Here is a 14204-nt window from a genome sequence, read left to right on the forward strand (position 1 = left end):
CTTGAGGTTTATTTGTTTGTTTGTTTGGGTTGGTTTTTCCTGACAGGACAGCCAGCTCACTCTATAGACAAAGATCTGCCTGTCTCTGTCTCCTGAGTGCTGGGGAGTGCTGGGACTAAAGGCGTGCACCACCACTGCCCTGCTAAGTTTTATTTTTTTGAGAAGTGTTTCGGCCTGATTCTTACTGCATACTGCTGGGTGGTCTGGAACTCACTATGTAGGTCTTGGTGAGTGTGGGGGAAAGAGGTAGATTTTTTTGGGAAAGATTGAGCCTATGACAGACAGTGAGCTTGTGATGATGTCTGGTGGGGTTGAGAGAGAGAGAGAGAGAGAGAGAGAGAGAGAGAGAGAGAGAGAGAGAGAGAGAGAATATGAATGTTAGTGGCCAATTCTCTGCCTGTCTTTACACGTCCATGCCTGTCTGAATTTCTATCTACTCTTCTCCACCTCGGTGTGTCCATTATATATGTGTCTGCTGTCCATCCCTCCCTTCTGTTGTTTCCCTCCCCCCGCTGCCTGTACCCTGTGCGGTAACTGGACCTGGACACAGCCCCCAGGGCTGGCAGCAGACTTGGCTGATATTTTTAGCCTGTAAACATGTTTGCCATTTCAGAGGACAGGGCAGGGCTGGTCTCAGACCCAGCCCACTCATGATCTTGGAGCAAAGGTGCTCCTACCTCAGGCCAAGGTCTCAGTTCTCCAGCCTAAAGTGTCCTGGGGCATTTGGGAAGGAAGGGAAACTGGAGTGGGCACTTGGGTGTCCACCTGCTAGGGAGGGTAGAACTCGTGGGGAAGAAAAGAGAGAGAGAGAGAGAGAGAGAGAGAAGTGTGGAGGGGGGATGTAGCCAGAAGATCCCTGCAACCCCATCATTAAGCATTTAATAAAATCCCCATATAGTTAGAAGTGGCTGTGAGAAATGGCTGTAAATTGGGGAGCTGAGCAAGTTGCAAATGGGAATATGGGGGAGGAGCTGTGGGAAGGGCAGCAGAAGGACTGGGGGAGCAAAGAAAAAGCTGGGTCCTCAAGCTTAGAGGGGCATACCTTTAATCCTAGGGAGGCGAATCTGTGAGGCAGCTTCTAGCCAGTTCCAGGACAGCCGGGGCTACATAGACTGTGCCCCCTCCCCAAACTAAACAAAACACCCAAAAGGCATAGGGGGCGGTGAAGAGGGGACAGGGTTTACAGAAAAGGGTGAGCAGTTCTGTGGCTCGTCCAATCGCTGCAGACCTGACTCTTCGTGTGTCTGCAGACGCTGAAAGGCATTATAGTGTGGTGCATATGTGACTCCATTCCTAGGGGTCGGGTCTGAGTCTTAAGAGTCTTAAGAGTATTTTGTAGAAGGAGATGAAAGAGCCTGAAGGGCGAGAAATGGGCGCGGCCGCAAGAAGCTTGGGAACATAGAGAGGAGCCTAGGGCCTGAGACTAGAGTGTTTAAGCTTGAGAGAAAGCTCAAAGGTCTGTGTTGAGGCTGGAGGTCGAGGTTGAATCATCTGAGCTTCATGGCTCTTCCTGCAGAATGGGTTGACGAAGGATTTCAGCTGTGATAGTGAGCCCCTGCTCCCGCGTTTCCAGGAATTTCTTTCCGGTGAACACACACTATTTAAACTGGGGTAGAAATATCCAGACCCGGGACAGGAGCAATAGATGGGATAGGGGAAGGGAAAAGGCGAAGCCTCCTCGACCCAGAGCCCCTCTGCGTTCTCCTCTCAGCAGCCCACTCCCGTGTGGCTTCAGCCTTAGTCTCTCTCTCGGGTCCCAGCCCTGTTCGGGCCCCGCCCGGCCCCGCCCTCTCCCCACAGCTCGGGGCAGACCCGCCCGAGTTACAAGAGCCGCCTCCGCGCGCGGGGGCCCGGCCACTTGGAGCAGCTCTGCCGCGGGGACTGCACTGTCTGCCCTGCCAGACCCGCCCCGACTGGGGCTCGCTGTCGCCAGCAGTCACAGCACTGCGACCTCGGGCCCTACTCCGGCTATGGCTGCGTCCTGGGGCTGAGCCCGCAGGTAGGGATCCAAGCGCCGGGTGCTGCGGTCTGGGTTGAGGGTGCGGGTGACTAGGGGAGGGAAGGACTCGGGCGAGCTGCATTTGCAGTAGTGTCATTGCGAGGTTTGCAACAGTTTGGAGCAAACCCGGCCGCTAGTTGCTGCTGGGACAGGCGACGCGGCGCGCTCTGGGAGAGAAGCTGTGTCTCCGAAGTTGGGGCACAAGTTGGACTAAGTTAGGAAATCGACTCGAAGTGTGCTTTGCTGCGCTTGTTTCTCCCGCGGGCGGGCTGTCGTCCCAACTGCACTGTAGGGCGCTGCGTTCTTGGCCTGATGGCCCCCGTCCCACCCCCTCTCTTTGGGGCGGTGGCACAGAGCGCTGCTGGGTTCCTATTCCCTGTTTACTGGAGAAGTTTTCCGAGATCCCCTGTCGCAGTCCCCCCCCCCCCTCGCCGCACCCCTGCACCGCGTGCCACCTCTGCTGTCCTTCGCGGCTCCGCACACCTCAGCCCTGAACTTCGTGTCCGGAGTCCCGTCAGCCCCACCCTGCTCTGTACCACCGGCCTCTCCCTTCCTAGCTCCTAGCGGCGCCTTCAGCAGCTCCCCTTCAGCTGCCCCGCCCTAGTCTTGCCCCTCCACGTTCCCAGATCCAGAAAACTCCCTTCTTCCTCCAGGGCGTCGGAGCCTGGAAGTTTGCAGTGGGCCTCCCTGCGGGATGGGTGGGAGTGGGGGTGGAGGGGACATAATTACGGAGATTCCTGCACTGGGGTGGGCGGGGAGGGGGCTGAGTAATCGACTCGGTCCCCAGAACCTCCTTTGCTCCTTCTAGGGGCGGTGCTTTCTCCCTACCCCACCCCACTCCCAAACTCGTCCGGGCGGGATGGTCCCCGCCCCAGCGCCTGGCTGGACGCCAGCAGCCTGAGGAATGTAGTGGTTGGAGCCGGTGACTAATTCAAACCAGAATTCGGGGCTCGGGAGGGGGGGGGAAGTGGTGAGGGGCAAAGGGGAGGGGGAAAGAGCTGGTGTGTAGGCGGTGGGGGCCTGAGCGTAGGGCGTAGGTGAAGGACTTTGCTGCTCTCTCTGGAACCCTCCACTTTTGCAGTGTGCGCCAGCGAAGAGGGCGGGGGGCAAGATCCTGCTGTGGGGTTGGAAAGGCAGCGCTTAGGGTGTGTGCAGAGAGCTGTGTTATGTAAGGCTTTCCCATGCAGGGAGGGGATGTGCAGTGTGCGAGGGCCTGGGCCTCCTCTGGCTGGGAGTCCCTTGCAGTGAGTGCCAGGGCGGGTTTGGGGAACACAGACCCATGGGTAGCGCTGGGTTGGCAGCAGGACTAGCTGTACTTAAGGGTGAGCTTTGGAAGACTGTTAGAGGGGACCCGGGGATATCCCATAACTCAAATTGAGCCTTGACAACTTAGAATGTTCCCGGTGTGGTGTGTGTGTGTGTGGTGTTTACCGATGTACTGTCACTTTTGCACAATGTGACCACAGAGGATTTGCACGCATGGTGCCTCAGTTGGCACCCTGGTGTGGCAGGGTGTGGCCCTGGGCTGTCTCTGAGGACACGCGGTTCCTGTTCTCTGGAGGGAATTTGTAGAAACGTTTCCCCGAGGTCGTTGGGGGCCTTGGAGAGTGACCTGCAATTCCCAGGAGAAAAAGGACCCAGAGATCTACTTCTGTCCCCAGAACACTGCTAGACTCCCAATAAATGGTTTTGAAACAGTCTGCCCTTAAAATTTAGTTTCAAGTGGTGGTGGCTCATGCCTTTAATCTCAGTACTTGGGAGGCAGAGGCAGGTGGATCTCTACATGAGTTTGAGGCCAGCCTCGTTTACAGAGTGAGTTCCAGGAGAGCCAGAGCTATAAAGAGAAAAACCTGTCTCCAAGAACAAGCAAGCAAGCAAACTACAAACAAAAAATAAGCTTCAACCACAGGAACCATCTTACTGCACCCCTTTCCTAACAGCAGCCTGACATATAATAGGTGTTGAGCTGAGTTCACAGGACAGCTGGTTGCTGTCCTCACAGGTGACTGGGAGAGGGGAGGGAAGGCAGAAGGTGCCTTGGGAAACATTTAAGGGGCTCTGCCCATACTGAGAGTAGCTTAGGTGAGTAGGGCTGCTTTGGTCCTGCCCCATGAGGGAAGTCTCTGGGGTAGGATGGGTCTCTTTTCCCTTTCCCAAGCTCAATGAGCCAGTAGCTTTCTTTTCTCACCTGAAGGAACTATAAGGGCGAGGCCTGTATCTGGTCTGTAGAGTGTGCAGATTGTGAGGTAGAAGGGAACCCCTCATTTAAGTTGCACTCTCTTCCTCTGAGCTGAGTTATGGGCAAGGCAGTGTGGGAAAGAAACTGGGAGCATGGGAGCTGAGCTAGTAAAGGACTCACCCTTGAGTGCTGATAGGGATAACATCTGGAAGATGTCTGAACTTCTTTCTAAAGCTCTTGTCCCTAAGTGATTATGCAAACGGACATGGCTAAGAGAACCAGGACATTCGGGGAGACATGTGAGTCATTCAAGGCTTAATGCTAATAATATGGAGGTCAGGAGCTATGCAGAGTCTTGGCCTAGCACCCCAGGTTCAGGTTCAGGAAAGGACAGGTGAGAGAGTGGACCAAGGAGCTCTGTGGCATTAGGCAAGGGCAGGGAATGAGCTATGCCCCCCCCAATTCACTTTAGGCCCAGGGAGGCTCTGCTTCTTAAAGAGCAGCAGTAGACCTAACTCTTCTGTTCTACTTGGAACTGCCTGTCAGGTTCTGGCAAAGCACAGCGCTCTGAGCCTGAGGAGCTGGTTTGAGGGGTTAGGGTGAAGCTGTGGGGGTGGATGAGTGTGTGGAGCACTACCTCTTCAGAACTTGGGAACTGCCTGGAGACAGACAAGAGAGGCAGACCGGGAGAGCTAGTCTGACTTCTGAAGGGATCTTTGCCTGGACACCCTCAAGTCTCTCTCCTTGGGGCTGGGCTGACCACGTGCTTACACTTACTTAGGTTAGGGGAAGGGAGGTGGCTGCCAATTTAGAATGTGCTGTAGACTTGGGCCGCAGTAGTGGTGAGTGTCTAGGGCTTTCTGCACTCTTTGCCCCCTTCAGGCTTCAGCCAGGCCCCTAGGAACTTGAAGTTCCTGTATTTGACCACTGGACCATGAGGCTGGCTTCCAAAGCTTCCCAGATCATAGTATTATCTTTGTCTGAGTGTGTCCAAGAAGTGTTGGTATAGAGGGATATGTCACAGTATGTTTCTGCAGAAATGTCTGTGTGTGCTTTGATAAGCTCCTCTTTCTTTCTCTTAGCTAGAAAGTGGGCTAAAGCTCAAATAATTGGTCTTGGGTTTGACCGTGGCCTTGAGCCTCTGTGTCTTTCAGTGAAGTTTGTGTTATTACCTGTGAGAAGAGGTCCTGTTGGCTGTTCGTGGTGTCCTCACTCTGGATGTGTCACCTCTGTTGGCCTCCTGGGACTTGGAGGACAGAGGCAATGATTGACTGCTCTAAGGTGGAAGTTCCGTGTCAGTGTGCAGAGACTGCAGCTATGTACTGAAGGGAGCTTCTTTATCCTGTATGGTCAAAGCTTTAAGTTTGTCCAGAGGACCTCAAGAAGGATAGGGCAGCGTTGGGTATATAGTCCCCCAGATGGAGGTTGAGCTGGGCAAGGCATTGCACACAGCCTCTTAGGGAGCGGCATCCTGCCTGGTCCCTGGGGGCTGGAGCGGAGGTTCTGGGGGAAGGGGAAGTGCCTGGAGCTGATCCTGGCTACGTGTCCTGGCTAGGCTGGGGATGGGGGGGGGTTGCCACTGCCGTTTGAAGACCTGGCTTTGAGTTTTTTTTGCTACGTGGCCTGACCACTGGGGGGCGAACATGTAGCACCTACCAGGGAGCAGGGTGGGGCACAGGGTATGGGCTAAACTGTAATCTACCCCTAGACAAGTCAACACACTTCTCTCCCTGATTCTCCAACCATAGGACACTGTCCTCAGAGTTGGTGTCTTAATCCCTGCTGTCCTGTCTAAGGCCAATTCTTCCTGACGTCATGTCCTGATGAGGCACTTCCCATTGGTTCATATGCTATCCCCAGTCTCTCACTAGGAGAGGTGGAGAGTCCCCTGGCTAGGGAAGGGACAGGGACTCTCCCTTCCTGCTGGAAGTGAGAATTTAGAGCTTTGGGGCCTGCGGCTTGCTCTAAAGAGTTGGGGGAAAATGTGTGTGGCCAGAGTAGAGAGAAGTGGAGGTGGAAATCAAGATCCAGTCATGGGGCTGGTGACTGCTGCTTTAGAGGTCAGTGAGCAAAAAGCCCAGCATGGTAGGGAGAGGCTGATGGGGAGGGGGCAGCTAGAGTGTAGAGGCTGGTAAAACTTCCTCCTGGTCACTGTAGGCTGGGTCAGCACCATTTCCCTCCTTCTGGGCCAGGTAGCAGGCCTAACCCTCACAGGTGTACACACAGAGAGAAAGGGGCACGCCCAGGGACCCAAGTACCAGGTGAACAGGTGGCAGGCACCTGCTGTGGGCCAATAAAACTTTCTTACCACAGAGGACTGCCTGAGCTGGGAAGGGTGTGACATGGGACTGACAAGGGTCTCTTTGCTTCTGCATGATGTGTGTGTGTGTGTGTGTCTTTCCTTTTATGTGTTTCTCTGAACATCCCTCCAATATCCAGGTCATCTGGGTCTTGTTAGTCTAATTCTCCTTGTTTGTTCTCACCCATAAGTGGAAGGTGCCTCTTTTATGTCTACTTAAGTAGCTTTATTTGCCTAAAACTTTAGATATTCCTGTCTTAGCCGCCTGAGAATTATAAGCCGTATGGGACACAGGGTTCATCCCTGTAAAGTTTTTTGTTTGTTTGTTTTTTTGAGACTCTCATGTAGTCAAGGCTATCCTTGAACTAATTATGTAGTCCAGGATGGGCTGGAACTTGCAGATCCCCCTGGCCCAGCCTCTTAAGCGCCGGAATTACAGTGTGCACCATTATGCCTGTATCTGCTAAACATTTGCTGATTTTCCTCTTCTGTAATAAATGTGTTTTTGTGTACGCATCTGTGTGCCCTCATGCTGTGGCACATGTGTAAATGTTTGAGGACAACTTGCAGGAGTTAATTCTCTTCTTCTCCCGTGTGGGTTCTGTCGACCAAACTCAGATCCAGTGCTAGAAAGAAAAGTGTCTCTTGTCTTTCACATACTAGCCCAAGAGACATCCAGAACTAATTTCTGAGAGTTCAGGTTTTTGGGAAGCTTGAGATTCCTGACCCTTGGGGGATACAGCCTCAAAGAGACCCAGAATCAAAGTCCTTGTCGGGGTGTACCTACAACTCTGCCTAGGTGGGGCCCTCATGAGCGGGGGGGGGGGTTGGGGGGAGGAGGGAAAGGAGGACAAAAGGAGAAGCTTTGCTTTTCTAGTGATCTGGTGAGCACTTCCCTCTCCTGCTCCAGCACGGGGCTTGCTTCTATGTTTTCCTTCCTTATGGATCGTTTTCTGTGGTTTCTCATGTGTCTCATCCTATATGTATGTTTGTGTCTTGGTCTCTCTGCTTGGGTGAAGACTGTTGGATGGGGGCCTGTGTCCATATTTCTAAAGTAATGTTGTTAATCCTTTCCCTCTAGGATCATTTGTATAGGAGATGGGACCCTAAGTGTGGGATATCAGCAGCACAGTCATGCAGTCCTCTTAACTTATCGATGGCAGGGTTTTCCTTCATTGTGAAGCTTCCTCTTCCTCTTTGGGGAGTGTTTATGACAGTATGTCATCCTTCTGGGTGTGTCTCTCTGCTATGACTGTCCAACCCCTCACCTGGTTATGAGTGTCAGGGCTTTCCCTCTGGTAGAGATCTCTAATCCTAGCTGTGAGTCATTATGTTCTTGGGATGGAAACTGCTTGTTCCTGGCCTCGTGTGTATAGCAGATTGGTTAGGGCATGTGGAAGGTTCAGTCACTGAGGTCCTGCCTGATGCAGGCAGAGTACTTCTTTCTTTTCTGTGTGCAGATTGTGCTAGGCAGGTCTGCTCCACGTACCCTTCTGGCACAGGTCTTGTCATCAGGTTTGAGCCATTCAGCCATTGAGGTCCCAGGGCTTGTCACACACACACACACACACACACACACACACACACACACACACACGCGCATGCACAGAGAGAGGTCCTGTCATCTTGACAGTGGCTGTCTGTAGCTGCAGCAGCAATTGCCCTGAGCTCTCACTTGTGGAGAAAAAAACGCCTAGTTCCTTCATGACAGGGGAGACAATGCTCTTCTGGAGGTCACCCTTGCTAGGAACTCTCTGCTTTTGGACACCCTCTGGATCTGTGCCCGATAGCGGGCACAGACAGAGCCTTGCTGTTGCATGTGTTTTTGTGACTTTGAGTTGCAGGATGGGTCATTCTGGCATGGCATTTGTCTGGAATTGTGCTCGGTCCCTGAATCCTTTCTGTTTTTCACTAGAGCATCCTCACTACCTCACTCCTCTCTCCTCCAAGCAGCCTTCTGCCTTAGAGGTTCTCCACATGCCCATCTCTCCTGGGGCACAGGACTAGAGCTAGAAGACCTGAATTTTAGGGTTTTACCACTTCCCTATTCTTGCTTCTGTGTACCTTCCTTACCCTGTACGCAAGCAGCAGCCAGCACTGTCCTCTAGAATGCTGCTGTAGGGGAGACTTTGCTTATCTGTGCTCTCTAGTTGTGGCAGTGGCTGTTAGGCACCTATACTGTGGCTAATGGAATTACATTTTTAACTTGGAGCTGGGCATGGCAGTACACCTTTGTAATCTCAGAACTGAAAAGGTAGAGGCAGGTGGATCAGGAAGTTCAAGGTCATTCTCAGCTACTCAGTTTGAGGTCAGCCTGGACAATATGCCTGTCTCAAAAAGACTAAAAAAAAATAAAATAAAATAAACCAAAAGACCCCAACAGGGCTGGAGGGATGGTTTGGTGGTTAAGACTGAGTACTAGTTTTTCAGACGACCCAAATTTGGTACCTAGCACCCATGGTGGGCCAGTTACAACCTCTAATTCCAGGTCCAGGGGAATTCTACTCCCCTGGCCTTACGGGTACCTGCAGTCACATACACGCATGCACATACATACACACAATTAAAAATCATTTAAAATAGTTTAAATGCTTATTTGTGTGTATCCACGTGGGCCTGTGTGAGTGTGTGCCATATACGTGGAGGTGTACACGGAAGCTAGCGCTCCCCTGGAGCTGGAGTTATGGGTGATAGTATGTCACCTGACATGGCTGCCGGGAACTGAACTCAGGTTCTCTGGAAGAGCAGCAAGCATTCCCAACCACTGAGTCATCTCTCTCTTTTTTTTTCCTGGGGGGGGGGGGGACCACAGTAATTTAATTTTCTGCCTAAAATTGTTTTATTTTTGGCTTTTGGAGACAAGCTTTCATGTAGTCCAGGTTGGCAATGAACTTGTGCTGTAGCCCAGGCCACCCTTAAACTCTTGATCTTCCTGCTTGCCCTCTTGAGTGCTGGCACTATAGGTGTGTACCACCATGCCAGGCTGATTTGTTTAAATTGAAACAGCCGGATGTGGCTACCGAGTTAGGAGTGCACATTTGACTCTCTTCAAGCCCCAAAGGCTTGTGATGAGTGACTGAAGGAAGAATTCCCCCAACCTCCAAAGACCTTTTGGGTTTTCCTGGAGGCCTGACTTAACCTAACTGTGTGGGCAGAGGGGGAGGAACATCTGGGCTGGCTATGGGCCCTACCGGTGGAGAATAGACCAAGAACTGCGGCCCAGATGCAGAAAACAAGGCCGTTGCCACCATGGCCTCACATCTCTCTTGTGCATCCCGTGCCTTTCAGGCCCAGATTTGATGAGAAGGGAGTCTTTCTCGGTCATTGGCATTTCGGACAGGTGCTTGACAGGCCCACCTGGGTGGGGCTGACTCGTAGCATGGGTCCGGTGGGTCCTGTTTGCAGTTTGAGAGGTTTTCAGAATGACTTCCTCTCTCAGTAGCATATGGCAGGTCCAGGTTGGTTCTCGGAGCTTTTTGCATATAAGGACCTTAGTCCTCAATCTAGAGAAGGGAAACTGGGAAGTCCTAGCCCCTTTGGCACTTGGGGGTCTGGCCTAGAAGGCATTGCATTACTAGGTTTTAGGCGTGACCCTGTGCATGTCTGGAGCTGTTGCTGCAGACTGCAGTGAGTCACCATGGAAGGGGGGGGGGAGGGGGGGCCACCATGTGGGTGAGAGTGAGCTGGCTCTCTTTCTCCTCTGCTGGCTCAGCACCAGGAAGCTTGGCTGAGCAAGGGGCCCTGCACAAGGAGGAGGACAGGGGTACTGGGGAAACCTGAAGGGGTGGCTTCGGTTTTTAGATGTGTAACCTAGAGACTTTTACTTTTCTGCTTCTGCCTGGCTTCTGTCTTCCAGGCTGGGTTCTTAGTGTTAGTCCCAGGCAGAGGGTGCCAGTTTCAAGTTGGGAAGAGTCAGTGCAGCTTTTCTCTTAAATAAGCCTCTTCTGCTTGCTGGGAAGGGAGGGGGTGTTTCCCTAGCTCAAGCCTGTGCCAGCAGGCCTCTCTCCTGCCCTCGCTCACACTCCAGCTAGCACCTGTGTTGTCAAGTAGGCCCACGATAAACACTGCATTTATGTGTTAGTCGAGTTTGAGAACAGGTGTGGTGATCTAGGGTTTATCTTTGTGTCTATCTTTTGTCCTTGCTGGTTTCTGCCTGAGACTGGACCCATTAAGTGCCATGGATTTGTCAGAGCCACAGTCCCATCCTAGAGGCCACTTCCAGCACCTTGGAAGTCTCGTTTGTATTTCATTCCCCGAGATGCCTCTTAAGATTTCTGGAATATTGTGGAACCCAGTTGGTCATACCCAGAGTCCCTTGCTTATCATTTGTATGGGGACAGGACTCTTAAGTCTTTTAAATTTCCATATCTGGCACAGGAAGTGCATTCAATAAATGTCTAGAGGATGTGTGAGTGATGGGAGGTAACAATGCAATGCCATGTACAATTAAGTGCTGGGCTGGGCTGTGTTGCCCCTGGATGATATCCTTTGCAGCAGCATCTAGTACAGCCTAGGACATACAGGAGGTGATCAGCATGCATATATTTATTGATTGGTTGGCTAATTTCTGAATGTACACAGTTTCAGGGTGTGGCTTTGGGTGAGTCTCACCACAGTTTATAGAGTCTCTCAAACAATTTCACAGGTATGCTTTAGATGGCTGCCAATGCCATTTTGTGTGGGTGCTGTGGTTCATAGCCATATCTACCATCCTGCCAGGTGCCTTTCCCAGGGTACCTCTGCAGCTGATAACTCATCCAAGGAGGGATGCCTTTACCTATGGTGCTGGCTTTAGGGTCCAGTATGGGTAGCTGTATAGACCCTGACTCATCACAGGCCTGAGCTGGGTTCAGCTTCAGCCTTCTAGCTTTGGAAGCCTGGTAGTGTTGGGATTGTCTGTTTTGACCACTATCAGGAACACAGCTTTTGGAACTTCCATCTGGTAGGGGTTCCTTTTGGTCCTGAGGGCCAGGCTAGAGATAGAAAGCTAAGTCAGTCATTGGGGTGGAGGACACCACCATCCATGCTTGGAGAACAGTCTCACATTAGTGAAAAGGTATGGACTAAATGTGGCATAGGGGAAGACCTGCAGGAATAGGCTAGGGGCTAGCGTCAGCAACATCAGTCTGTGTGTGAACTCCAGGCAAACAGGCCTTTCAGAGTCTCAATCTCTCTGCTTGTGACGTGGGACCACTTATTCTAGAGGCTGATGAACATGGGTGTTTTGTGGGTCCTTCATGGACTACTGCTGTTTTCAGTTGGCATGGAACTCTTACTATTTCCATGTTCACAGACAAGGAAACATAGGTTCAGAGAAATCAGGTGTTCTTGGCAAAGAGTCCTATAGGTAGGAGGATGCAGTCAGCATTGGAGTCCTTGTCTAGTTCCTTGAACCTCATTTTCTGTAGCAATAGGTTTCAAAGTCATGTAGTTTCCGACTGTAGTGAGGACCAGAGTTTTGGCCTGGCCTGGGAAACTGCATCAATCTAGCATTTGGGTGGCAGCTCATTGAGGTTTTGAGAAAATGAGTGCGAATATCATGGTGAAATTTTTCCTAGGTTGTGTGACCGAGATTCCAGAAAAAAGAGAGACTGATACAGGAAGAGAAGAAGGAGGGGCGGGCTCCTGGCAAGGCATTTGTTCCTGAATAGAGTCCTGCAAAGGTCAGTAGGTGGGATGGTTCAGAGGAGTGGAGGTTAGGGTGGGGTTGCTGCACACGTGGTGTGGCATTTGGAACTGGGCCCTGGGTGGATCAAAGGGCCAGTTACCCCATTTTGTCTATCTTCTTTATTGTGCACTGGGAGAACATCCACAGTGGAAAAACATGAAGCAGATGGCCTCCACTCCCCTCAGGAACCCCTCTCTTGGCCAGCGGTGAGCCAGAGCTGAGGGTGCAGGTGCATGGAACTTGGGCTCCATTCCTTTGATGTGCACTGCACCAAAAGATGTCTGGCTTTCTCATGCCTTTCTGCCCTCCATGTCTCCGTGACCAGAGCTCTGTTTTTTCACCTCATCCCAGATGGAAAAGGAGGAGGAGGCAACCCGGGAGCTGCTGCTGCCTAACTGGCAGGGCAGCGGCTCCCATGGGCTGACCATTGCCCAGAGGGACGACGGAGTCTTTGTACAGGAGGTGATGCAGAACTCCCCTGCGGCCCGCACTGGAGTGGTCAAGGAGGGTGAGTCTCTCAAGGATAGTGACTGGGTATTGGGGGGTGAGATGGGGAAGGGTGGGAGGCAGGGGGCCAGGCAGAAATGACCAAAATGACTGTGGAAGGCCTGGATCCAATAGCCTAAGGATGGTTACTATCCAATCCCTGTCCTTCTTTGTGACTCTGTCTTGCTCGTGAATCTCAGGGGGGACAGTCATGTGGAGTCTTGGAGACTGGCCTTGTCTTCAGATCTGATTCTGCTGTCCTCACCAGTTCTGCAGCTCTGTGTATAATAGTTGGCCTTTCAAGCCACAGTTTCTTCACCTGTTCAACGAATGGACAATGCTGTTGTCTGTATGATATCTATGAAGTTAAAGGGAGGTCAGTTGTGTGTTTTGTGGTGCTTTCTTGAGAACTGTGGGTCTTTGCCTAATTCTTGTACTTCCTTTCTTAGGGGACCAGATTGTGGGTGCCACCATCTACTTTGACAATCTGCAATCCGGTGAGGTGACCCAGTTGCTGAACACCATGGGGCATCACACTGTTGGCTTGAAGTTGCACCGTAAGGGGGACCGTTCCCCCGAGCCTGGACAGACCTGGACCCATGAAGTCTTCAGCTCCCGTAGCTCTGAGGTGGTTCTGGTGAGTACCTGGTGACCCACCTTTGCTCTGAGCTCCCCATGATTTGGGTAGCCTTTTGGCTGCACTTCCTGAGCCTTCTCCCCTTTTTTTTTTTTTTTTTGCCTCTCTGCACTCTCTTGTGACTTCTCTGCTGGTTTCTTCCTGTTTGTATGTGGCATGTGGCTGGATTCTGTTCTTACAAGTATAGTGTTCCTTCAGTCTCTTGAGACTGTGCCAAGGCGTTGGAACCAACGCAAGCAGTGGGGGCTTAGATGCCAAGAGAAAGGTTGGCTGCTTTACTAGAGCCTTTGAAATGACTTCACTGGTGTTCAACATGCCTCTCTGCATTCCGTGAGCAAGAAGATGAGCAGCACAGTGCTTGTGGGAAATGCTTCTTCTTCTTTTTTTTGTAAATTAATTTTTTTGAGACAGAGTTTATCTGTGTGGTCTCGGCTGTCCTGTGCTCACTTTGTAGATCAGGCTGGTCTCAAACTCACAGAGACCCTCCTGCCTCTGCCTCCCTGAGTGCTGGGATTACAGGTGTGTGCCATCGAGCCTGGCTGGGAAATGCTTCTTTACTCCTAATGGCTTGCTTTCATTGAATGAGCTGTGTGTCCTCAAAGTGAAGTATTAGCCAGGCCATCAGCCTTCACAAATGCTTTTCAGTGTGCTTCTGGAAGACCTTCTCAAACAATCAAGCCAGTGAGTTGAGAGTTAAAGGATGAAGGGAGTGGTTGGGATGGGTCTCTGAACTATCAGCAGATTGTAGAGCCTCCTCCCAGGCAGCACAGTCCAGGAATCTACATATTTCCTAACCCCGCCATGACTTTTGCTTACCAGAATTTTCTTCCAAATAATTTCTATTTTCCTCTTGTGATATGACTGTCGGCCCTTTCTTCAGTCCCCTGTATTCTGCCCCAGGAGGCTCTCTGGACCTCTGTTATGGTCTGAGCACCT

The 14204-nt window shown here is 51.7% G+C and overlaps 1 protein-coding gene across 5 annotated transcripts in view; it reads left to right on the forward strand.

The window, feature by feature from the left end:
• Positions 1-1825: 1825 nt before the first annotated feature.
• Ahnak (AHNAK nucleoprotein) overlaps positions 1826-14204 on the forward strand; it is an 83439-nt gene continuing 71060 nt past the window's right edge. Inside the window, exons 1-4 of one of the 5 annotated variants that reach the window (XM_060386207.1) lie at positions 1826-1999; positions 12036-12140; positions 12497-12653; positions 13081-13268. In XM_060386207.1, coding sequence (XP_060242190.1) covers positions 12497-12653; positions 13081-13268 — 345 coding nt within the window. In that variant the 5' untranslated portion in view covers positions 1826-1999; positions 12036-12140. The remainder of the gene's footprint in view (positions 2000-12035; positions 12141-12496; positions 12654-13080; positions 13269-14204) is intronic. The other 4 variants (XM_021651840.2, XM_060386215.1, XM_021651841.2 and 1 more) reach the window with 4 other exon arrangements.

The sequence above is a fragment of the Meriones unguiculatus genome, chromosome 1, assembly GCF_030254825.1.
Source record: "Meriones unguiculatus strain TT.TT164.6M chromosome 1, Bangor_MerUng_6.1, whole genome shotgun sequence".
NCBI lineage: Eukaryota > Metazoa > Chordata > Mammalia > Rodentia > Muridae > Meriones > Meriones unguiculatus.